This window comes from Zalophus californianus, chromosome 8 (genome assembly GCF_009762305.2).
Source record: "Zalophus californianus isolate mZalCal1 chromosome 8, mZalCal1.pri.v2, whole genome shotgun sequence".
Lineage (NCBI taxonomy): Eukaryota > Metazoa > Chordata > Mammalia > Carnivora > Otariidae > Zalophus > Zalophus californianus.
The window spans coordinates 39,926,233-39,951,957 of record NC_045602.1 but is presented as its reverse complement, the minus strand read 5'-3'; the positions used below and the strand labels follow the sequence as shown (position 1 = coordinate 39,951,957).

The 25,725-nt window shown below is 46.7% G+C and overlaps 1 protein-coding gene across 1 annotated transcript in view; it reads right to left on the bottom strand.

The window, feature by feature from the left end:
* Positions 1-25,725, bottom strand: part of POLR1A (RNA polymerase I subunit A) — a 74,731-nt gene that overhangs the window by 14,073 nt on the left and 34,933 nt on the right. Inside the window, exons 15-24 of the mRNA XM_027621343.2 lie at positions 14,898-15,047; positions 13,309-13,492; positions 11,051-11,133; positions 10,776-10,934; positions 9,120-9,218; positions 8,084-8,236; positions 6,778-6,860; positions 4,252-4,417; positions 3,131-3,352; positions 2,086-2,300 (exon numbers count right to left, since the gene is read on the bottom strand). Of these exons, the coding sequence (XP_027477144.1) occupies positions 2,086-2,300; positions 3,131-3,352; positions 4,252-4,417; positions 6,778-6,860; positions 8,084-8,236; positions 9,120-9,218; positions 10,776-10,934; positions 11,051-11,133; positions 13,309-13,492; positions 14,898-15,047 (1,514 nt within the window). The remainder of the gene's footprint in view (positions 1-2,085; positions 2,301-3,130; positions 3,353-4,251; positions 4,418-6,777; positions 6,861-8,083; positions 8,237-9,119; positions 9,219-10,775; positions 10,935-11,050; positions 11,134-13,308; positions 13,493-14,897; positions 15,048-25,725) is intronic.

Here is a 25,725-nt window from a genome sequence, read left to right as displayed (position 1 = left end):
GCTATTCGCGTTTTCCTCTGTTAATTCTTTTTTTCCCCACCTCCCACTCTACAAACTAGGAAGAGGTTCACCAAGCAATTATGGGGATATGGGGTCAGGGAGGAAAGGGGGCCGTTTGTCTTCTTAATTGGTGCAAACGGCTGCAGGCCACATGGGAAACGTGCATGCTATGCAGCTTTGTGATTTATTAACCATTCTTCCTATGAAAGCTGGCTCTTCCAGAACAGCCACAGGAACACTGCATTACCCCAGCACATGGAACAAGGAAGGGGCTCAACCCATGAAGACTAAATGCATGCATGTGTGAATGTAGAGAAAGTGGTAATACTACATTTCTAAGTAAGTGTCTTTATTTTTTTATTTTTTTTAAAGATTTTATTTATTTATTTGAGAAAGTGAGAGAGAACATGGCGGGGGGAGGGCAGAAGACGGAGAAGCAGGTTCCCCACTGAGCAGGGAGCCTGACATGGGGCTTGATCCCAGGATCCTGAGATCATGACCTGAACCGAAGGCAGAGGCTTAACCAACTGAGCCACCCAGGTGTCCCCTAAGGAAGTGCTTTTTACAAGTCAGACTTTTCTTGGGGGCACCTGGGTGGCTCAGTCATTTGAGGATCTGAACCCTTGATTTCAGCTCAGGTAGTGATCTCAGGGTCGTGAGATCGAGCCCTGTGTTGGGCTCTACACTCAAGAGAGGAGTCTGCTTAAGACTCTCTTCCCCTCCCTCTGCCTCTTCCCCCACTCACATGTGAGCTCTCACTCTCTAAATAAATAAATTAACTAAATTTAAAAAAAAAAAAAAAAAGACGACTTTTCTCTAACCTGCTGTGTCATCTCTCCCAATTACTTCAAACCAGTGAAGTCTGGGTACTTACCAGGTTTGGGTACTTGACAGAGGAATACCTCCAGAACTTTGGAGTTTCACCCTGAGCTTGCTGCTTGTTAACAGGTCCCCTGTGAGAGCAACCGAGGCGGAATCGCCTCCCTCCTTGGCTCTGTGAACCCAAGTGATGCTCCCCAGGGCTAACCTCTCCCTGCTCCTGATGCAGCACCCCCCGTCCTTCTGAAGGCAAATGGCCAGTGCCCTGAGCTGCATGGAGGCAGGTGAAGGGGGCAGGGGCATTAGGATCTTGCTCTTACAGGGAAAGCCCTGCCGGCATCTGTGAGAACCCAGCATGATTTATTCTATCTGGGCCTCTCTTAGGCCTGACTAGAGAAACCACATTAAGGGGCAAAGAGAGAGCCCTCTTCCTCCCCTCTAGTTCCTCCCCTCATGCGTTTGCCTTCACTCATTTGCCCTGATTCCCATCTTCCACCTGCAGTCCCCCTCCTGGACCCTGTGAGTCTCACCAGGTGTAGGACGAGCAGCCAGGCCAGGCCAGGGCCCATACCCATACCCATACCCTGGAGGTCTTCCAGCTCTGCAGGCTAGACTTAGTGAGCTGAGTGGAAAGGCTCCCCTGACTAGGGAACTGCTCCATACAAACCCCACAGCAGGCCTTCCTTGGGGGCACTTGTGATGTTTTAATCCAATGTGACTCAGTGCTGGTATATGCCTGGCTTGCCACCCACCTAGACCACACGATTTCCATACTTATTTATTTATTGGTGAACAAGTCCAAGTTGAGGACTGCATGTGGTCTTTCTTGCTTAAGACTTTGGCCTCCAAAGCTCAGAGGAACACTGGAGCCATCACATCCAACCCCTCATGAAAGGCTGAGCCATGCATGATGTCACAGGGCCATGAATGATTTGCCTTGGGTCAGAGTTAGAAGCTGCTGAATGGTGAGCAGATTCCCTGCCTCTCAATTAGCCATGACCACCACACCAAGCTCGAGAGAGGTCATTTCGGCAAGCTCCCATCCAGCAGAGCATTTTCCTCTGTCTTGGGCCAGGCCGGGTGTCCACTCCTGCCTCCCTGCACTTGCCTGTCCTGGAGCCCTCTGGGCCTGCAAGGTGCCCTTTCTGTTTCACTTCCCTCTCTCTTGCTGAAGACTCAAACCCAGGAGGCTGCCCTCCCTTCTCGAGTGGGTAAGGAAGCAGATTCTCCCTCTGCACATGCCCTGTAACAAGTCAATGTCATTACCTGTCAAGGGAAAGCTCTGATTTCTCGTAACTCTTCTCTGCTTGAGATGCCCACTCGAGACTGTAGTCATCCATCTTTTTTTCAAATGTTTCTGACACCGATGCAAAGTAGATGTCTGGGCGCCAAACAGCCAGACTAGGGTCAGGACAAGGAGCTGCCTTCTTCTGGTATTTCCTTCGACTCTGCTCATCTAACTCACCCCACATCTTCAAGATCTGAAAGGAAGTACAGGCCTCAGCCACATGGGAGGAAACCAGGAATGGGCTTGTCTTCCTGGGACATCCGGGAGGGTAAGGAAGATCAAAGGCACTGGCTCCAAACAGGAGCAGGGGAAGGAGACACAACCAGCCTGCACCGAGAAACCCATCTCAACATTTAGGACAGGGGTCAACAGAAGCCATCCCAGCACGCACTGCCTGACCTCTGCGAGCTTTTCATCCTGGCCCATTCAAACACAGGCAGGGTGACCATGGAAAGTTACCATCCAAACTGGAATTCCTTCCGAGAAGAATGAGGAACTATCATTAATAACGTTAGGGTGAAAGGCAAAACCAGGACCTGTCTGTCCCTCATCCAGGCTTTCACACACTTGATGCCCCAAAACTATCCCACAGCAACTGCTTCAAAGTGCCCCCCACCCCCGCCTCCTGGCTGCCAGCTGGGTTTGCCGAATGGGAGGCCCCAGCAACAGAAGGGAAGATGGGAGGAGAGTGAAGCTGGGCATTTATCCCCCTCCCTCCCTAAGAAGCCTCAGAGTAGGCCATGCCTCCCTACTGCACACAGCCACTCTCTCCCCTCCTGGTGCTCTCTGTTCCTGCCCACCTGGGGTGGGGAAGACCCAAGTTACCAGCCCCAGATTCCCCAAACCCTGCCCACACCCTTGTAGAGTTCCTATTTGAGGAATTTGTTTCCATTTGTTTCCTAACAGTGAATAAAGCCAGCTTATACCAGGACACCCACTATTAGGAAACTAACCTGTTTCCTCAATCCCTGACTGAGGCCTATATGCTCCACACACTGAGGACACAGCCACCCCCCAAGTCACCTGGTGAGTCCCAAGGCTGCGGCCATTCTGGTTCCCACCCTCAAGGTTCAAGGCCTTCACAGCTGCCTGAATTCTCTGTGAATAATTCAAGAAGGCGCCTTTTCTCAGCAGGCCGTGGGAATGCTTGCTTTGCCATTTTTTGATGGCTCTGAAGTGACGGAGAGCTTTTTGGGGATCTGCTCTGGATAAAACTTCATGCAGATGCTTCGATTTCATTATCACCTAAACAAACAAACACACAAACCACACACACAAGATCAAAGAGAGGAGGGCATGGCCCAAGAGCCACGTCACACAACTTCACAGGACCAAGATGGTCTGTGTGGGGCCCTCACAACGCCTCTCAGCAGGGCTGAGCACCCACTGTTAACCAGGGCCCTCGCTCTGTATCCTGGACTTGGGAGCTGGTGGTTTTAGGAGCTGCAGGGAAAACAGGCAGGAGACCAGCACATTCAGAGCCCCTCCAGAACCTGGGGTCGAGGGGGGGGGGGCAGTTTCTAGAGAGAAAGGAGGAGAGGAAGTGATGGCCAAAGCTTTGGGACAGGCACCAGGATGGGAAGGAGCCACTGCCGGAGTGCAACCTTCAACTCTGCCATCCGCTGCCTGGCCACAGCAGGTCACGACGGCTTTGGTATCAGACTGCACAATGGGGTGACGGGCATTTCTGAGGCAGTAAGGTATGGTATGAAAACCACCAGCCTATGTGTCAGCGAGGCCTGCGTGCAAACCCAGGCTCTGCCACACACCAGCTAGGCGCGTACGCTCCACTACTCGTTGCCTCCACTGTAGGACGGACAGAAGAGCACCTACTCCTCCAGGCTGTGGTGAGGATAAAAGCAGGCGGTATCCACAGTGCACTGCAGCTTAGGGCCCAGCACGCAGCACCCCAGATGGTAGCTGTTGTTCCAGGGGCACGCATGCTCTCTGCCATCTCATGTGATGAGTGCCCCCAGAGTGGGTGTGAAAACGTCAAGTGCTTCAAAGCATCGAACAGGGCTTTATAACCCTTCCCCACTCTGCTGTGCAGCACTCACTCTCACCATACGGCAAAGCTCAGGGCGCGAGGCCCACCGCGCAGCTCGGGGCCCCACCAGCCCCAGGCGCCGGGCCGGGCCTGCTACCTCGTAGTTGCTGGCAAGGAAGGGGAACTGCTTGGGCTGCAGGAACTGCGTCTTGGGGATGTCCAGGCCGTCCTCCCCGTACAGGAACTGTACCACGCTGCCATCACTGTCGCGGACAGTCAGGTCATACTGGACGACCAGTCCCTCCAAGTGCTTGATGATGCACCTGTACGGAGACCAGGGCAGTGGACGGTGGAAAGGGGGACTGCTGCTGTGCAGGCAGCCGAGCAAGGCTCCCATGCCCCAGGCTCTGAGCTACAGCAGCTCCGGACCAGGGGCTGCACTTCCTCCTAGTTCTTTGGGAGGAGGAGGCTGCCAGCCATGTGACTGAGAGCCCCGCCGCCACTCCTCGGCCCTGGCTCTTGTGTCCAGCCTCAGCAGCTGGGGCTGCTGCCTTTCACTGTCCCACATCAACAAGCTCCCCAAGGATGGAATCTTTAGGTCCACAAGGTAGGTAAGGCAGGAGGGCTGTCTACCCACCCAATGCTTCCCCACCGTGGTTAGTCCAGAGATTTGCCAGGGAAACGAAGGGCACATTGGGAACTAAATGTTGATGTGCTAACCCTAACCTGGTGCCCCTTTTCCAGTGTTCCCAGTGGTCAGCTGTCTCCCTCAACCTCTCTCCCTGCTACCCAGTGCTGGCTCCTTAGCCTACCTCTGGCCATTCTGCCTCAGTCTCTTCCTGCCACCTTAACAGGAGGTTTTCTAGTAACCACTGCTCCCCCAAGCTCCAAGGTTAGCACACCTCAGTGTTAGTCACCACCGTCTTTTGGCACCCAGCCCAGGGTCTGGCAAGGTTTGTGCTGAAAATGCTGGAGTGCTGGTTGTGCCCTCTGCTCTGCTCCTTGCCCATGGAGCTTCAGCTCTCAGCACCAGCTATGGCCCTGCAAGGCTGCATGTCCAGGCCTCTCCTGACCAGCAGGCCTTGTCAAGAGGTCCACTGGATGTGGCTACTTGAATATCCTGCTGCTGACACCTCCCACCACCCACGTTTTCTCTCTCCTCTCTGTCCACCGTGCCCCGGTGCTGCCACTCAGGCAAGCTCAGCCAGGTCTATCTGCCACCTCCCTGCCTCATCTTCCTGCGTTTCAGCCAGTGGCTCTGTCTTCGCCCCAGCTGCTTCTTCCTTTCCATCACCACCCTTGGGGAGCAACCTTCCGACATCTGGCTGGAACTCCACCACAGCCAGGCTGGCCCCCTTCAATCCACCCTGCCCGAAGCCCTGCACGTGACCTCCCCACCCCAACCCCCCACCGGCAGGTGGATCCTGCGGAGGCTTGTGCCCTTTACCCCAGTGGCTGCCACTCTTCCAAGCAGGATCCCATACCTCCTCCTCCTTCCGCACTGCATTTAACTGGCCTCAGGGACTCCCACCCCACACAGGGATCCCCCAACACCAGACTTATTTGGTCATTTGTTTTTTAGCTTTTTCAACGTTACACATGTATTGTTGAGTGGTGTTTAAGAAATGGGAGGTGGGGTGGTAACCCCTGCTCATGGAAGAAAATGGCCATGTGATCCATGCTCCCAAGAGAGGAACTCACCGAGCTGTACCGGCTCCCCACCGACCAGCCACCCAGGGCTGTCCACCCCAAACCCGCCCTTCCCTTTCCTAGCCCAACCCTGTGGGCCGCAGCTTTGGGAGTCAGGGGGTAGGGGACCAAAGCACGGGATGCAGCTTTGGGGACTCTGGAACACAGAAGCAGGAGAGAGGACAGGGCTGGAGCAGACAGGGAAACCTCTGAGGGCAGGATAGAGCAGCTCTGCCTCCCTGTGCAGTAGTCACCCGAGTTCCCAAAGAACAGGACTTCACACCACGCCCAAGAGCCATGGGAATTTCTTGTTGCCATTGCCTCCATTTCCTACCACCACTTCTCCCAGCACAGGTTCTCTGGGTTTATGAAAAACGCTGGCCCAAACTCCCCAAGGCGAGCTTCCCCACACTGCCCTCCAAGAGAGGGGAGGCTGGGGCACAGGGACCGGCCATCCTGTCCCGCTGGGCACTCTGGAGTTAGGCCTTATTCAGTTTTAATTGTAATTCCCCCCCACCTGCCCCAACAGGCTAGTGAGAGTGGCTACTTATTCCCTTTCCTCCAGAGAGGACAGAAAACAAGCAGGTGTGGGCCGGGACACCCCAATGTGACACCTGCATCTGGAGAGACAGTAACACTAATTACACTCACAGGAAGGACCCCTGGGCCTGGAACCCTCTCTGCACTGTCCCGGATGCTGAGCCCTCCTAGGGCAGAGGACGAGCTCCTCACTGCTCAAGGCCTTTCCCCGGATCCATAACTTTCCCTGGGGAAGCGAGGGGAGTGGGAATGATGCACCTGCAGAACGCAGGAGCCCTCTGCATAAACCTCCAAGCTCACGCTCTACCAATCGGATAGAAAGGGGAATATCCACTATTTTCTGTCTCAGGCTGCCCATGGCAGTTTTTAAAGTTTTTTCATCCAAAGGGACTATAAGTGAACTGTCAATGACAATGTAAAAGATGACGGGGGTGACAGAGCAGGTGCTTTTTACCTTTGGAGATAGCCGGAGCGGCTGGTTTTCACAGCAGTGTCCACTAGACCCTCTCGCCCGGCCATGCAGTGAAAGAAGAACTCCTGTGGGAGAGGTGGGGCCAGGCCCCAGAGGCGCCAGTGAGGACGGGGCGCTTCCGGAAGCATCCGTGTCTGAACTCCTGCGGCCCCTGGCTCTGATGGAGCCCACTGGCCCGGGGACTTCGCCCTCCCCCGTGGCTGCCTATCCTCCCTTGCCCGAGAGCAGAGGGGGAAGCGGAGCCTGTGTACAGGAGCCAGGGGCTCTCCCGGCACTCGGGCATTCCACCCCACGCCTCGCACCCCACTTTCCAAATGGAAACGGCACCGGGGCCTCATCACTCTTCCATTCAGCCCATATCCCTGAATTCTGCCCCCCACAGCGTCACCGGGGGCACAGTGCTTTCCAAACGTTTTCACTCACCCACTGTAAAGAATACACTTGCAGTAGTCCTCAGCAAATGTATATGCACACATGCACATAGACATAAAACTCAAACGAGAACTTTACGAAACTATCCCATCCCTTACTTGGTAATAAAACATCAAAGAAATGCCAGTCACTATCTATTACAGTGCTTTTATGATTCACTAGGGGTCACAACCAGAGTTTAAAAAGTTCTGGTCTAGATCCTCTCTCCTCCATCCTTTGCCAGAGGCCATGGGTGACACTGGAGAGCCCATGTGGGACTGACGGGGTGCCCTCGAAGCGGTTGGTGGCCTTGAAACCAAGGAACAAAAGGTACTAACATCCAAAAAGCCATTTCTGACAAATATGAGGAGAAAATCTTTTTCTTAGGGGAGAAGTCTGTTGTTGACCAAGGAAGAATTAGACATTTGACACAGCTACTCGATTTCCCCACTGTGAAGGAGGAGCCATGGGAGGTGCTCTTGGTGGGGGTTCGTGAAACCAATCTCTGTGACGTTTCTTTTGGCAACGGAGAGCACCCTGGTGAAGGGCATCCCCTTCTCTAGCTGCCTTCGAAGTAGCTGAGAAATGGTTTCAAGAGGGATAGGGCAAGAAAAGGTGGAGCTGGGATTGGTCTTATTCATCTTATCATTTCTCAGCAAACGCTGAGCACTGTGTGCCAGGCCTTGTGAAAGCTCGGGCATTACAATGGTGAACACAACATGGTCCTCAGGGGTCAGAGGGTCTAGTGAGTAAGCAACAAATGACTTGACATTTATAACTCAATAGTCCTTGCTCAAAGTTGTTGGTAAAGGTCATGGGCCTTCTACCATTGAGCCTGGCAATGAGAACAGACACGAAGAAAACCCAAAATACATACAGGAGGCTTGATGCCAGTGAGGAATCTGCCAGTGACGAAACCACCGGCCCTGGGGGTGAACTCATAAGGCTCAAAGCAGGGCAATGACTTGCCAGATGCCATCAAGGGTGGTCTCCGACCTTCCAATTCGATTTGGCCCAGCAGGCATGAGATCTGGAAGAAAGGAAGCCCAAAGCAAACTCGAGATCCACACGTGTGTTAAAACTCTGTCCTGGCAGAGGAGCGAAGTCCTGCTCTGGAAGAAAAGCTGCGTGAAAACTGGTTTTTGAAGGTCGACCTGGATTTTCAAATGAACCAGAGGAGCTCATGATTCAAGAAAAGAACTGTGTTTTCCTTTTGTTGACTCATCAGGATCTGACATGTCTGGGGTCAGTTGTAAATGGGCTATGTTGGTAAAAGAAGCCATGTTTCAGAATCATCACGTTCTACTTGGAAGGGACTGAAGGGCCCTAATGGAGAAACTGAGGCCTGCAAGAAAAAGGAATTTATTGTGATCCTTAAATTCTAAGGCCAAAAGAGAATAAAAGCACCTAATATTCATGGGGGCGAGGGGACAGCCTTCACTTCAGTCAAGGGGGCTTCCTGATTGTGGTGTTCAGCCTTATTTTAAGCCCATTCCTGTATTGCTCTACACTCGCCACGGTCCTCAGGACTTTAAGAAGAAATATTAACACCTGTGAACACGCTGCAACAGCACAGCAACCAACTGAGGACGTAATGGATCTCAAATCAGGGGTAAGAAACCTCTAGGACGATGCCGATAATAGAATGATAAATGTAAAAAGCAGTCCATGACAGGATCTCAGATAAGACTGGTAACACACATGCACACATTCATATCTGTGTTTGTTGCTAATATTGATGTGTTAACAGTGGTTACCCCCTGTACTGACTTCTATATGCTTTTATATTCTGTAGTACTTGCCACAGTTTATATGGAATGTGTATCCTTTCAAAATCAGAAAGAAATCTGAAAATTGCCTCCTGCCATCACCCCACCCTTCTGGCAAACCAGCCAGCCCGCCTTTGCTCACACCTGCATGGTGTTCACAGTTGAACCTTTGGCTCCAGACTGCACCATCATCTGCAAGTTGTTTTCTGGGAACTGTCTGTGCAGGCCAAATGGCATGCATGCCTGCAGATTAAATAAACACAGCAAGTCAGTGACTTCACTCCCTTTTGAAATCCCAAGGTAATCCCAAATCACAAGATAAACGCAGGATGCGGAAGCAATAAACTCAGATTATTTATCCAGAGATAAGTGCCAAATCCCACTCGAGGTAAGAAGTCTCATTTGGTAACGATCTTTTTGCTAGAACCCCTAGAGAGAAGTCTAACAAATGACGGCCCCACAAGCTGCACTCTTCTGACACCCTCTGCCAAGAAGCCTGAGGCTCTTGTCACTGGCAAATGGGAACAAAAAGGGAGAACCAGAGGGGCCAGCATATCCAGTTTGTGATCCCATGAAGGAGCAGGTTAAAAAGAAAATCTGAGGTGTACCCCTCTGAATCTGCCCAGCAGACACGGCCTTGGTTCCTGCACCCCTGGCAGTGAGGATCAGTGTCCGTGTCACACTCACATTTACCAACATGCTGCCCAAGCACCACGTGGGAGCCTGGCCTTGGCGCCAAGGCCAGCAGACATGAGCAAAGCCCTTTAGGTGGAGCCTGAGGAGACCCTGGCTCCCAGTCTATTTAAGCCTCTGCCTAGGGATACAGAGATCCAGACCAACACAGGAGAGGTGTGGGGGGGCGGGGAAGAGAGGAGCTGGAGGGACAAGAAACAATCCTGAGATCCTTCTCAGACGATGTCCCAGCATTCTCAGTCAAGCCTGGAGGGTGAGCCTCCGAGTTCTCTGAGAGGTGCTGGGAAGGCTCCTCTGAAGAAAATCTCTCAAGGACAATGAGATGTCTGCGGTCTTGGCAGTCTAAGGGAAGCCGAGAGCCAATGAAGAGGACACCAGGCTAACGCTGACTCTTGTTGAGCACTGGCCTTGCCTCCCCCTCTCCTCTTCCCCAGCTCTGGGGCAAGAAGGTGCAGAGCCCAGGCTGTGGTCTTAGCCAGTCCAGGGACTTCCCTCTCCTTTCACAGTTGCACAAGAACTGGCTTAGTGGAAAAGTAGACAGGGACTCTGGAGAACTTCCAGAGTGCTCCCACCGTGCCAAGAGTATGGTGTAGAATAGCTCCTTAATCCTCTCAGCCACCCTGTGAGGTAGGTGCTCCTCATATCCCTACCTCCAGGAGAGTAAACCAAAGCACAGACTGATTATATCGCTTGCCCAAAGTCACACAGCAAGTACATGGCTGAGCCAGGATTTGGGCCCACACCTTCACCCCTGGCTCCGCTATATAGCATGCAGCTGTGGTGTTTTTGGTCCTTCACTTCGCTCCTTCACTCAACAGTGGCCCCAGAGGAATTCTTCACTCCCCTTTGATGCAGTCATCCCCAAATACAAACATTTAAAAAGAAAAAGAAATGCAAGGCATTCCCTCTCAGCATTAACTGGGCAAGAGAACGAAGCCCTTGGCTCTTCAATAGGATGAATTCTACACAACCCACCTCACATCTCACCTAGTTAGCTGTCGAACAGTCAAATTGCTCCACAGGGCCCCAAGTGAGAAGCAAAATGTAATTTTTTAAAAAACCAGCATTCAAAATGGTGGTGCTAAGTGCACACACTGCTGGACTAACCTTGTTAATCTCATTGCTGTAATGGTTCACTTCCTCCTTGAACTTCAGATCAATCATGTTAAAATCCCTCTGGTCTTTGCCCAGATGGGCATCCTGCCATTTGCCTCGGACCTCATCACATGAAGCGGCTTCTGGCAGGTTTAACGCAGCCCTGACAGCCTAGGATGAGAAAAGGCACACGTCGGAGGCAGGAGCCAAGGGAGGAGGGTATGGGTTTTGTCCCGTGGGAGACCCGACCCTCTGCCGCAGGCGGTAGCCTCCCAGGCCCTCCTCACCCGTGGCCCACAGCGGGCGGACTCTTCGATGACCCGGTGTCTCTTCACATCCGCCTTTGGCTTAACCAGAATGTCTTCCACCCCTGTGAAGTGAGACAGACAAGCATGGGTGGGACCGGGCCTGACCTGTCCCTGTAACCTCACTAGTAAGAGACTGTCGCCATCTCTGAAGTGCTTCTCACGGGCCGAGCATCCTGATCCCCATTTTACACATGGTCAAATGAAGGCTCAGTCTTGATCTACATGCCATATGTTATGTGCGTAGCAAGTAAATCCAGGGTCAAGTCACAGACCTATGCTCTTAGCCAGCAGCTCTATGAACACACACTGGATGAATGGGCTAGGGGTGAAGACGAGGTTCCGGATGAAAAACGGAGAAGGAAGAGGGGGAGGGAAAGAACAGCCTGGTTTTGATTCCCAGAAGTCACACATCACAGGGCCCCAGCTCTCTGGCTGTGAGTATGCGTGCGTACGCACACACCTGAGTCTGGATGACAGGGACCACCTCTGCAGGTTCTGCCCCAGGACGAAAGTCACTGCAGTTAAACCTGCCCTCCTGGCTCCAAAGGGCTGAGGAATTCCTCACCTTGGGCAGGACATCTTTTTACTTCATCCTTCAATCAACTATTTCCTGTCCACATGTGTGAGTGCTACTGGACTCTAGAAGTCCCTCAGCCAAGATCTGCATGGGAAGAAAAATCAATAGCTGCACTGTTTAGAAGCTGAGCTAAAATATCTGGAATTCCCAATGCCACATCCTGGAGGCTTGAGGCTAAAGAACATGTATGAGCAGGAGGGGAAAGAGACAGTCCCTCTGTGAGGAAGCCGTCGTCACAAAAGCGGGCGCTTCCATGGGGTTGGCTCCATTCCTCCTTGCTGCCCCTTCACTGACCCCTGGCTGTAAAGGCTGGAGTGAAGGCGACTTCTCTAGCCCGCCCTTTCCCCAGAGCTGTGTCCAGCTTGGCCCTGCTCCCTTTCTCAGTCTCGTGGTCTCTGGAAGGCCTTTGCACTCAGGGGCTGATTTCTCGTTGTACCATGGGCTAAGCAGAGCTGCAGGCAGGGCTTGGTTTGTTGGGTGTGGTCCTCATCATGATCTGGGTGTGGCATCTTCCTCTACTTTTCATAAACTGTATGTTCAAGGGTCCTCTTCACAATAAAGTGAAAACCAGAAAATAGCCTAAATGTTTAATTACAGGAACTGGTTAAATAAACTGTGGTACCAGTACACAACTAGAATAATCTGTAGCCCCAGACCTGAGGATGTAGGCTTCTATTAGGACATTTACAAAGGAACATTTGTAAATACATTCCGTAATGGGGAGAAAAAGATTACCAAACCGTGTAGGGTAGGATCTCACTTTTTTCTTAATGTGTTTATATTGGCGGGTCTAGAAAGACACACATCAAATCAATACTAACGGTCATCTCTGATGACCGAATGCTGGGTAACTTTCAATTACCTTTGTGTCTGTACTTATTTTTACTTTTCCACAAATTCACATATATCCTGTAACTATACAGGCCCCACTGCAGGCAAGTGAACAAGCTCCAGCTAAAGCAGGCCCAGGGACCCCACGGTGGGATTCCCACCATGTCTGCACACGAGAAAGTCTGCAAAGCAGAGTCCTAGGAGTACTAAGAACTAGACAATTCCAACACTCGCTGTGGCTCATGCTCAACGTGCAGCAGGTCACTTGCTCTTCATAGGAACACTACAGAAGGGCTCAGAAAGTAACAGCACACTTGCCGTCTTTCTCAAGGCCAACTTGTGAAAATGGTGTGTGCTCATTTCCAGGGAGGAAAAAAGGCAGGTCCTCTTCCTCTGTTAGGATCACCCCGATGGTCTGCCCCAACATGCTGATGCCCCTGCTGTATGGGGAGGTGTGGGCAGTTCTGACAATAGGGAAGGCCTATTTGTGGAGCGCAGAGTGCCCAGGGCATTCTGGAAGCACACTTATAGGAGAGAATGGAGGTGGGTTCAAGGGTGAAAAATCAGTCTCAGGGACAGAAAACCATAGAGGCTGGGGTGGAGAATGGAATGGGGACCGAGGAGCATGACGAAATGCTGGCTGTGGGGGGTGGCGGCAAGCAAGAGAAGGACTAGGTCTGTGACTTGTTGTTGGCAGCCAAGGGAGGACATAGTTATAGAAGGAGCCTGCCCATGCCCTCAGAAGCTGCTAGTAGAGTCAGGGAGACATCCCAATGGGCGTGCTGGCCAGGAGAGAGGAGGGCCCCAGGACCACTCGCCTAGTACTCACCCAAGGTGAAACCTCTGTAGAGCTGCAGGTAGGCGGTGAAGAGGCGGGCCAGGCAGGTGAGAACCTTGCCGCTGGTCTCCCCGCCATAGATCTCATAGCAGCAGTGGACCAGGCCATAGGCGGAGCTCCCGTAGTGCGCCTTGTCCAGCACCCCACAGAGCAGCTCCCCTTCTCTGATGATCACCTGTGGAGGAGACAGCCACCAATGCTGGAATGGAGGTGACACCCCGTGTGAGCCACCCCCTCCTTTCTCTGTGTTTTATTAACCTTATTGTGTATGTCCCTCCATGGTAACCTGCTTTAAGTCCTGGATGGAAAGAAAGATGCAGGGAGTGACGAAACTAAATTCTACTCCTGAAACTAATATTACACTATACTAACTAGAATTATAAACACTTGAAACAAAAAACAACAAAAAAAGAAAGATGTAGGGTATAAATGGAATATATTTTTATCTAAATAAAGGAGATGAGGACATAGACCAATATTTTTAAATTATTCTTTTCTAGGGACTATACCCACCCCCCCACACACACGTGCACAAACATTTCGCTGTTTTTACATGTCCCCCTGCACCACAACCCCACCCATACTGACTTGAGGTCAAGTACCCTTTTCAAGGACCTTGTGACTAGAAATGAGAGCATCTAGAGTATAAACTCCATAACCACGACCTTGGCCTAGGTGCTCCCTCCCTTAGACTCTAGAAGTAAGAACAACATAATCTTTCTAACATCTTTTAAAGAATTTTTTAATTTATTCATTTGAGACAGAGATACAGAGAGAGACAGAGAGAGAGAGAGAGAGAGAGAGAGAGAGAGAGAGAGAGAGAGCCCAAGCAGTGGGGAGAGGCAGAGGAAGAGGGAGAAGCAGGTCCCTGCTGAGCAGGGAGCCCGATGTGGGGCTTGATTCCAGGACCTGGAGATCATGACCTGAGCCGAAGGCAGGCACTTAACCATCTGAGCCACCCAAGCGCCCCAACCTTTCTAACATCTTTTAAGGCATTTGTACTTTCCAGAGTTGGGTTAAAGCATCAGAAGCTAATTAAAGGAAGGATTGCTAGCCACATAATGTAGCACACATTAAGCATATGATCTCTAAAGGGAAAGAAAAGTGGCAGCTTCAGTTCTAAATGGAATGTTTGTTAGACCCTCTGACAAAACACTTATAAGTTGGGGACTCAAGGCCTTGGAAGTCTTTAGTGCAGGGCCACCATCTTGCTCACTTGCAGGAGTGCTCTGCCCCGAGGCCTGGTTCCTGAGGCATGGAGCCGGAAGGTGTGGAACCTCATAGCAATCTGTGAGCTTGAGCCACTCAGGGGTCTCAAGGGAAAACACAGGCTCTGAATTTTTGCAGAATTGAGTCCAGAGGTCTTCTGCTCCCCAAGTGGGCTGTGAGGTTTATATGGAGGGTCAAATGCTAAGCGACCAACTGACCCTTTCTAAAACCAAAAGGGACACCACCTTGAGCATGACACCCTCTCTTTTGAACTATGACACCTGATTCTCCCTTTCTCTGTCTCTGTTTTAAATCGATTTGTCTAAACCTGGGACTAGATGTCTCCAACCCGCACAGCTAGGCAGCCACACCTGGGACTCGCACATGGAGTCAGGGTTAAAGCCAGGAACAGGCCGAGGGGACTCCTGCACCCAGGCTTTGCCGTTGATCTTCGCCTTTCCCGATAAGCTCAGTGGGATGTGGTCCTCTGGGATTATGTTTATGAGCAGTGTTGACACAACCTGGAAAGAAAAAAAAGATAATGCTGATTGTGGGGAGAAAAGCTGAGGAGTTCCCTTTTAGGACCTCATGTCCCCGTTCATCCCGAAAAGCCAGACAACTCCACTCTGATGATCTGTGGGTGGAATAAGAAAAACAGACATTTCTACCTCTGTGAGACAAGTTGATCTCAGTTTTTTTTCACTTACATGGCTTAGGAGGGGGCTTGGGAACAGAAACAAACATACACCATTAAGAACTTCACTGGCCGCAAACAGTGAATCATGGAACACTACATTAAAAACTAATGATGTAATGTATGGTGATTAACATAACATAATAAACTAAAAAAAGAAAAAAAAAAGAACTTCACCTTCACTGGCATTCTTATTCCCTAAAATAATTTTTTTCTTTTTGAGTGAGAGTGAGAGTGCACATGAGCGGTAGGGAGGGGCAGAGGGAGAGAGAGAAGTAGACCCCCCGCTAAGCAGGGAGTCCCACTCAGGGCTCAAACCCAGGACTCTGCGATCATGACCTGAGCTAAAGGCAGATGCTTAACCAACTGAGCCACCCAGACACACCTCCTAAAATAATTCTTAAAGTGAACAATCTTCTAGACCTGAAGATTAAGTCCCTGAATAGACCAAAGGAAGGAGAAGAAAAAAGTAAACTGCTGTGGGGTCACAGCGGAGAAAGATTTGAGTACGTAGTAAAAAAGTAAAAGCAACGACAGTGGGGTTGAGAGCTGGTGGGGGTCACAATGCTGCCCTCTGCCAGAGGTCAGCCCCAACATGATGTCTGTTCCAGCACTGAGGCAAAGGTTGAAGAACACTCTTCAGAGGCATCCTTCTCTCATCTTCAGGCCACATCAAAATAGACAATTATTATACACAGTCAACAACATCCTCCCACATAGCTTTGACTGTGCGGTGGGTGCCAAGGAAGGAAAGGCTACAGAGACTAAGAACTGAGAGCTCTCCCTCTGAAGAGCTTCACACAGGAAGCCTGAGCAATCTGACTGAGAAGCTTCAGGGATGAGAGAGTGTTCCAATGTCTGGTCTCCCACTGCCTGGTCATGTACCATGGGGCAAAATGACAGTGCTCTTAGGCTTAGCACTGCTCATTTGTAGAACAGATAAAATCCATCTGTTCTTTCAGCAATGCTATACTGAGCACTTACAATGGGGCCGGTGCTGGGAAGAGTCATGAATGAATCAGTCTGCCTTCAGTGGAACCTTCATTCCCAAAGGGGATTGTCCTTGGAGGAAAATAAAACGGGAAGGAGAACCCCAAGTAGAGCTGGGGGGAAAGGGGGAGGGAATATTCAGGATTTTCGGTAAGATGGGCAGGGAAGGCCTCACCAACAAGGTGGTGAGGAAGGGAACCTTCCGAGATCAGACCATGCATTTCAGGCAGGAGGCTTTTAAGGCTGAGTGAGAAGGAAATCTATTCGGGAGGTTTTGATCACAGGAGTGATATGCTCTGATTTTACTTTTAAGAGGCTCACTTGTTCCAAATATCTAGACACTGAGGCTACATAAACACCTTAGAGAATAAGCCCCCGGAGTGACACTGACAAGAAGGACCAGGACTTTAGAAGTGGTTATTAAAGTTGAGTGAGGAGCACCATGTGATAAAGTCTCCATGTGAGGAACATCACAGGACCCACTGGTTATGCGACTGGCAACTTGATGGCTCCCACCCAATTAGCTTTTACAGAACTAACACCAGAAATAAATTCATTCGACTGGAATTAATTATGGTTACTGAGAGGCTGGGGAGTCCTTCCTTTGCCCCAGTTGGATGCATTGCAATGGTCATCCACTCAACAAGCGGCTGCTAATTGGAGGTTAGAAGAGGCAATTTCTCAGGCAGCTGCTCCACTGAGAAACTTGGCCAAGCGGGGGCACCTGCCCCTGGATATAACCATGTCTCCAGAGGGGGCAAAAGCACGCGTTCCCAAAGATGCAGCAGGCAAGGCGCAAACAGGCCAGTGTAACAGGCATGAGGGCTAAAGAGCGGCTGGGAGCCATCAGCTGGCATCAGTAAATAGCTCTTTGTACGCCTGTACCAGGCCCCACAAAGTGGCATCTTTATATGCATACAATGGAGTCAGGACAGTTAGGAGGACAGTTGCCTTTTCAGGCATGTGCACCAGAAGCAGGAGGACAATTGGCAGTAGCATCTTTAAAGAAAGCAGACAACACTCTATCTCAACGGAATATGACCAGTAGGGTCATGACACTCTCCAGAAGGCTAGCACTGCCAGGCAAGGATGAGGAAGTAAAGGCAGGAGGGTGAGGCTTCCCTGCAATGCCGACCACAACCTGCACCTCAACTAAATCACCACAGCGTGGACTGCCCGCAGGGCACAGTCAGGACAGGAAATCTACGTGCAAGGTAAAAGGTAATAGCACACGTATCCAACCATCAGAGCACAAGGAAACATGACCTACCATCTCATCTATAAAAACAAGGCAGAAAAAGCAAAGCATTTGACAAACTCCAACAACACCCTTTCATGATAAAAACACTCAGCAGAATAGGAATAGAAGGGAATGGCATTAATCTAAAAAAAGGGAGGCACCTATGAAAAACCCATAGCTAATATATTCAATAGTTGGGGCGCCTGGGTGGCTCAGTTGGTTAAAGGTCTGACTCTTGATTTCGGCCCAGGTCATGACCTCAGGGTTGTGGGATCCAGCCCCAGGTCAGGTTCCACGCTCAGTGGGGAATTTGCTTGAGATTCTCTCTCTCCCTCTGCCTCTGCCCCTCCCCCCTGCTCACACACTCTCCCTCTCTCACAATAAATAAATCAAACCTTTTTTTTTTAAGATTTTATTTATTTGTCAGAGAGAGAGAGAGAGCACACAAGCAAGGGGAGAAGCAGGCAGAGGGAGAAGCAGGCCCCCCACTGAGCAAGGAGTCTGATACTGGACTCGATTCCAGGACCCCGCGATCATGACCTGAGCTGAAGGCTGATGCTTAACCGACTGAGCCACCCAGGCGTCCCTAAATAAATCAAATCTTAAAATATGTGTGTGTGTAAAAACACACACACACTCAATGGTCCAAGACTAGACACTTTTTGCCTAAGATCAGGAACATGACAAAAGATGCCTGCTCTCACCACTTGTATTCAACAATGTACTAGAAGTACTGGCCAGGGCAACTGGTCAAGAAAAGAAATAAAAGGCATACAGATTGGAGAAGAAGTGAAACTACCTCTGTTTGTAGATGACATGATCTTTTATATGGAAAACCCTAAAGAATTCACAAAAAAATTTTGAGAGGTAGTAAATGACTTTAAGCAAAGCTGAAGGATGCAAGGTCAACATAGAAAAATCTACTATTTCTATACATTAACAATGACAATCTGAAAATGAAATTAACAAAATAATTTCATTCACAAAAGGAATTTTTTGTAAAAGAAAATTAAATACTCAGGAATAAATTTAACCAAAGAAATGTAAAAGTCATATGCTGAAAAGTCTAACACAATGTTGAAAGAAATTAAAGAAAATCTAAATAAATGGAAAGACATCATGGATCAGAAGACTTAATATTGTTTAAGATGGCAACAGTCCCCAAACTGATCTACAGGTTATGAGCAATCCCTACTGAATTTCCAACTACCAATTTTGTATAAATGAACAAGGTGATCCTAAAATTCACAAGGAAATGCAACAGACCCTGAATAACCAAAACAATCTTGAAAAAGAAGAACAAAGTTAGAAGACTCACACTTCCAGATTTTAATACAAAGCTACAGTTATTAGGACACAATAATGGCATAAAGATAGACATACTGATCAATGGAAGAGGCCATAAATAAACCCATACATCTATAGTTAATTGATTTTTGACAAGGGTGCTAAGAATGTTCAACAAATAGTGCCAAGACAACTGTTATCTCCACATGCAAAAAAATGAAGCTGAACTTCTACCTCACACCATATACAAAAATTAACTCAAAGTGAATCAAAGACCTAAATGTATTGGCTAAAACCCTGTAACTCTTAGGTGGAAAAATAGCTATAAATCTGTGTGACCTTGGCTTAGGCAACAGTTTCTTAGATATGACACCAAAAGCACAAGCAACAAAAGAAAAAGTAGATAAATTTCTCAAAATTAAAATCTGTGTGTCAAAGGACACTATTAAGAATTGACAACCCCTGGGGCGCCTGGGTGGCTCAGTTGGTTAAGCAACTGCCTTCAGCTCAGGTCATGATCCTGGAGCCCCGGGATCCAGTCCCACATTGGGCTCCCTGCTCAACGGGGCGTCTGCTTCTCCCTCTGACCCTCCCCCCTCTCATGCTTTCTCTCTCATTCTCTCTCTCAAATAAATAAACAAAATCTTAAAAAAAAAAAAAAAAAGAATTGACAACCCAGGGGCGTGTGGGTGGCTCAGTCGTTAAAGCATCTGCCTTTGGCTCAGGTCATGATCCCAGGGTCCTGGGATTGAGCCCCACATCGGGCTCTCTGCTCAGTGGGAAGCCTGCTTCTTCTCCCACTCCCCCTGCTTGTGTTCCCTCTCTCGCTGTCTCTCTGTCAAATAAATAAATAAAATCTTTAAAAAAAAAAGAATTGACAACCCATGGAATGGGAGAAAATATTTGCAAAATACTTACATATTACAGATCTAATAGCTAGGATATATAAAGAACTCCTGGAGCTCAACAATAAAAAGATAACAGCCCAATTACCAAATGGACAAAGGGCCTGAATAAATACTTCTCCAAAGAAGATAGTACAAATGGCTAGTAAGCAAATGAAAACATGCTCACTATCATTAGTCATTAGGTAAACACAAATCAAAATCACAATGAGATACCACTTCATACCCACTAAGATGGAGGGAGGGAGGGAGGGAGGGAGGGAGGAAGGAAGGAAGGAAGGAAGGAAGGAAGGAAAAGAAGAAAGGCGTTGGTATGAATGTGGAGCAATTAGAACACTCATGCATTGCTGGTAGGAATGTAAAATGGTACAGGTGTTTTGGAGCACAGTTTGGTAGTTCCTCAAAAAAAGTTAAAAATAGCATTACCATATGACGCAGCAATTCCACTCTTAGCCAAGAGAACTGAAATACATATTCACACAAAAACTGGTACATGAATATACACAGCAGCTTTATTTATAATAATCACAGAGGGGAACAACCTAAATTATCCATTTATCAACTAACAAACAAAATGAGATATTTCTATACAATGGAATATCATCCAGCCACAAAAAGGAATGAAGTACTGTTCATGCTACAACATGAGTAGATTTTGAAAGTATTATATTAAGTAAAAGAAGCAAAGTCACAAAAGGCTACATGTTGTATGATATCATGTACATGAAATGTCCAAAATAGGCAAATCCATAGAGACAGAAAGTGATTGCCTGGGAATGAGGGAGGGAGGAATTGGGACAGATGATAATAGGTACAGGGTTTCTTTTAGGGATGATGGCAATGTGCTGGAATTAGCTATGGTGATTGTTGTGCATCACAGCAGACATACTAAAAATCATTGAATTATACCCTTTTAAAAATCATAAATTTATCTTAAATATGAATTATATCTCAATAAGAAAAACATAGGAGTCAGACAAGAGGATTTTAAGCCCCTTCCTGCAATAACATTCTAGAAATGTTTAATTTACTTTCTGGTCATAAACTATTATGCTAGGGAGAAAAGACCAACTGCAACATCTCTTAAACTGTGAAGGATGGTATCTACGAGATACTGTGAAGCAGAATCTAGGAGAATTATAAATGAATTTTTTTATACTATGATTCTATTAAATTTTAAAAACATTTTAAAAGTTAAAAGAATTTCTTTAAAAAAAAGTTTTGAAATGTATATACCCTTTGACTCAGCAATCACACTGCTAGGAACTCCTCTCAAATAAAACCAAAAAAAGTACATGAATATAAACATGAGTGGGTAGTCACTACAGCACTAGGTAAAGTAGTAAACACCAGTTTACAATGTAAAAGTCTGCCAAAAGAAAGCCAGTTAAATCATCTATGGTATATCCACATCATTGGATACAACACAGAATGGGTTAAAGAATGACGTGGATCTACACGTATGGATACAGAATGAGCCCTACAATATGTCATTAAGTTAACTAAATACATCACAAAGCAATTTTTCTTTAAAGATTTTATTTATCTGACAGAGAGAGAGAGCAAGAGAGGGAACACAAGCAGGGGGAGAGGGAGAAGCAGGCTTCCCGCTGAGGAGGGAGCCTGATGCGGGGCTCGATCCCAGGACCCTGGGATCATGACCTGAGTCGAAGGTAGACACTTAACAACTTAGCCACCCAGGAGCCCCATCACAAAGCAATTTTAAGAAAGGTCCTACCTGTTAACCTAGCACATGAAGGCAGTTAAATGAACTTCCTGCCATATTCAGAGTGTGTTAGGGTGGTCCAAATTAAAAATACAGACTGCTTGAAAGAATGGAATTCCCTTTGGAAGGCCTGGTGGCTCATTCAAAGTAAGTCATGTTAAAAACCAGTCAAAAAAGGTCCATGTACCTGTTGGTCAGGAAAATTGATGCCTCAGGTACGAGGATGTCATGGATACAGAGGTTTAAAATACAAGCTCAAAATTGAATGTCAAATTTTTTTTTATTTTTTTTTTATTTTTTTTTATTGAATGTCAAATTTAATCATGATTCATGGTTCTCCTGAGCAGGTATAATATCCCATTCTTAATTACTTTCTGAGAGTATGTGTGGACATGGGAGAGTGGGGTTGGGGAAGGAGGGAATTTTTCCTTTTTCCTTTCACATTACTGCATTTTTGTTTAACAATAAACTTCTGTTACTTCTACGGTTAAAAAGAATTTGAAAGGCAGTGATCTAATAACTGAATTCAGGAAGGTGAATTCAGGGACAATATACACAAATTAACTGTATTTCTACATCCCAATTGTAAATAATTAGAAAATTTAAGAAACAATACCATCTATAACAATACCTAGAAACGAATTTAATGAAAGATGTACAAGACTTACATCATCGAAGGACACAATCTGTTCATAACTTGAAAGATTCAATATTGTAATTATGCTGATTCTCCCTAAAGTTATCTAAAGGTACAATGTAATCCTAATAAAAATCCTAGCAGGTATTATTTTTGTGGAAATTTCCAAGCTGACTTTAAAATTTATATGGAAATACCCAGGGCCAAGTATATTCAAGACAGTCTTGAAGAACAAAGCTGGAGACTTTTACTATCAGAAATCAGTATTATAAAAAGCTACAATAATTAAGATAGTGTGGTATTGATACAACGGAATCAAACAGACCAATGGAACTGAACAGAGTCCAGGAAAAGACCCACATGTATGTGACTAGTTGATTTATGACAAAGGAGATACTGAAGAGAAGTGGAAAAATGCTGGTCTTTTCAACAAATGATGTTATATTAACTGGACAGCCATATGGGGGAAAAAGGAATCCCCTACCTTTTACCATACACACCCATAAATATCAACTCCAGGCAGACAAGCAGACCTAAGCGTGTAAGTAAAACAGTAAAGCTACTAGACAATAACATAGGGGAATACCTTTGTGCCCTCAGGACAGTCATAGTTATATAGGACTAGCCATGAATGGCAAATACTGGTGAATTATATTAATAAAATAGCTCTGATCATTAGAAAATAGCACTAGGTAAAAGGCAACAATTTGGCAATGGACGAACAAGAATATATATATAAAAAAACTCTTACCTATTAGTAAGAAAATGGTGTGGAATAGAAAACAAGAAAAAGACTTGAATAAGCACTTCACAAATGATGATACCCTAATGGCCAATAAGCATATGAAGAGGTGCTCAACCTCACTTGTCATTAAGAAAATGCAAGTTAAGGGGCACCTGGGTGGCTCAGTCATTAAGCGTCTGCCTTCGGCTCAGGTCATGATCCTGGGGTCCTGGGATCGAGCCCCGCATTGGGCTCCCTGCTCTGCGGGAAGCCTGCTTCTCCCTCTCCCCCTGCGTGTGTTCCCTCTCTCACTGTCTCTCCCTCTGTCAAATAAAAAAATAAAATCTTAAAAAAAAAAACCATATATCTTATGATTCAGCAATTTGATTCCTTGGTATCTAGCCTATAAAAATGAATATATATGTTCAATAAAAGATATACACAAGAATGGTGATAGTAGGGCGCCTGGGTGGCTCAGTTGGTTGAGCAGCTGCCTTCGGCTCAGGTCATGATCCTGGAGTCTCGGGATCGAGTTCCACGTCAGGCTCCCTGCTCGGCAGGGGGTCTGCTTCCCCCTCTGACCCTCCTCCCTCTCATGCTCTGTCTCTCATTCTCTCTCTCTCAAATAAATAAAAAATCTTAAAAAAAAAAAGAATGGTGATAGTAGCCCTATTTGTAATAGCCAAATGAAGACAAGCCACATGTCGTTCAAGAGTAAAAGGATAAATATATGATGGTATAGTTACATAATGGAATACTATACAGCAATGAAAACGAATGAGCGCCTATTATATGATACCATGAATGACTTACATAGAGATATGATTGACCATTCCATTTATATAAAGTTAAAAAGAAAAAAGACAAAATGTACTTATAGTGTAGTGTTAGAAGTCAGGTTAGGGGCTACCTTTGGGCAGGGGTAAAAATGGATAGGGGTTTGCAGGGGTCTTCTGGGAGTGCTGATGAGATTCTAACCTGATCTGAGTGACACTTTACAAAAGTATATTCACTTTGTGAACATCCACTGAGCTGTACACTTGAGATGTGAAATGACAGGCAAATTCTTTTTCTTTATATGCTCTTTCAACAAATGCTGAGACCTCAGATTCTTAAAATGCAGAGAAAAGCACTCAAGAGGCCGCATGAAATGCCCTGAAGAAGGAGCCTAAGACTTCATTTGCTGGGGCAGTACAAATAGACTACCCAAGCTAAGCTCTTTACTTCCTGATTCTAAACGTGGCTTTTCTCTGCAGAATCAGACTGAGCCACCAACAAATTCTCGGGTGGGGCAGTCATTCTTCTCTTTTATACCTACTTGCAAAGAAATAACAGCCTGTGGCAACCTCACAAGAAACACTGAAAAATCTCAACTGTGACACAAGTAAAACCTGGGCCTATTCTCTAGTTTTATTTAATTAAATAGTAGTAAATCTTGCCCAGAAACATTATAAAATGAAAAAGAAATTATTCCTAACATAAACCAAATTATTCCATCATTCTGATCTTTATCATGCCACAATTTTTCTCACACACATGCTTAGCACGGTTGTGACAGTGACCGCACGCAGAACGCTGTAGTCTATTTCTGCTTTCAACATTTGGTCAGAAAATTTCCCAGACCACTCGCTCTATGGTCTTTTAAAACCACGATTTTAAACAGCTACAAAATATCTTCACAAATGGACGTTCCGCAATTGCCTCAGCGCCCATGTTAAGTATCCAGGTTTTTCTAATTTTCCACCACTATGAGGGGTAACGGACTACTTTTTTCAAGTAGCTTTTTCTACATTTCAGATTGTTTCCTTTGGCTGGATTCCCAGATTGAAGGGAATCAACATATTTTTATGGCTCTAGATATATATTCTTTGTCCACTATTTAGTTCTATTTTGAACACACAGCCTACTATTTAAACAAAATTCTAATAAATTCTGGACACTTAATTACTTAAAACATAATCATTCACTTCCAAGATAATTTCAGATGGCTTATAAAATAAAGACAAATGGAAATAATAAAAATAATAGAAATATAAATAATAAAGTAGACAAATACATATAGCCAACTAAGTCAGGGGTCAGCAAACTATAGCTTGTAGGCCTAATCTGGCCTACTACCTGTTTTTGTAAGTAAAGTTAATTGGATCACAGTCATGCTCATTCATTTATGTTTTGTCTATGGCTGCTTCCATGCTACAATGACAGAGCTGAGTAGTTGCAAAAGAGACTGTATGATCTGCAAAGCCTAAAATATTTACTGCTGGCTTTTACAGAAAAAGCTTACCATTCCTTGAACTAAACCATCCATACTTCTGGATTTTAATCTTAAATTGCAAAATTCCCCATCTATTCTGTTAAACTGACTTCCACTTCTGGCCAAGATAGAGCAACAGTGACCTGATGAGTCTTCCACGAAAAACAACAAAAGCAGACATGAACATGAAACAATGGTTTTCAAGACAATGGACACCAGGCAACGAAGGACAGTGATCAGCAGACAGAATAGACTTGAACTATTTATTAACCAACCCTGACATTTTTAGAGCACTCCACTTAACGGTCACACAGAACATTTACCAAGATACACCATAGTCAACATAATCTCATACACAAACATTAATAAATTTAAAAAGGATTCCAATTACCCAATATATGTTCTCTTGCCACAATGGAATTAGATTGGAAATCCGAAACAAAGATATCTGGAAAATATTTAAATATGTGGAAACTAAATAACGGACTTCTAATTAACTCATGGGCCAAAAAGAAATCAAAAGGTAAATTAGAAAGTATTTGAATGAAAATGAAACTACAATATAATAACTTATGCGATGCGACTTAAGTAGAATTTAAGGGGAAAATTTATGAAATGACTATATAAAAAAACGGAAAAAAGGTCTCATATCAACAATTCCAGCTTCAACCTTAAATGACAAGACAAAGAAGGGCAAATCAAACCGAAAGTAAACAGAAGAAAAGAAAAATTAGGATGAAAG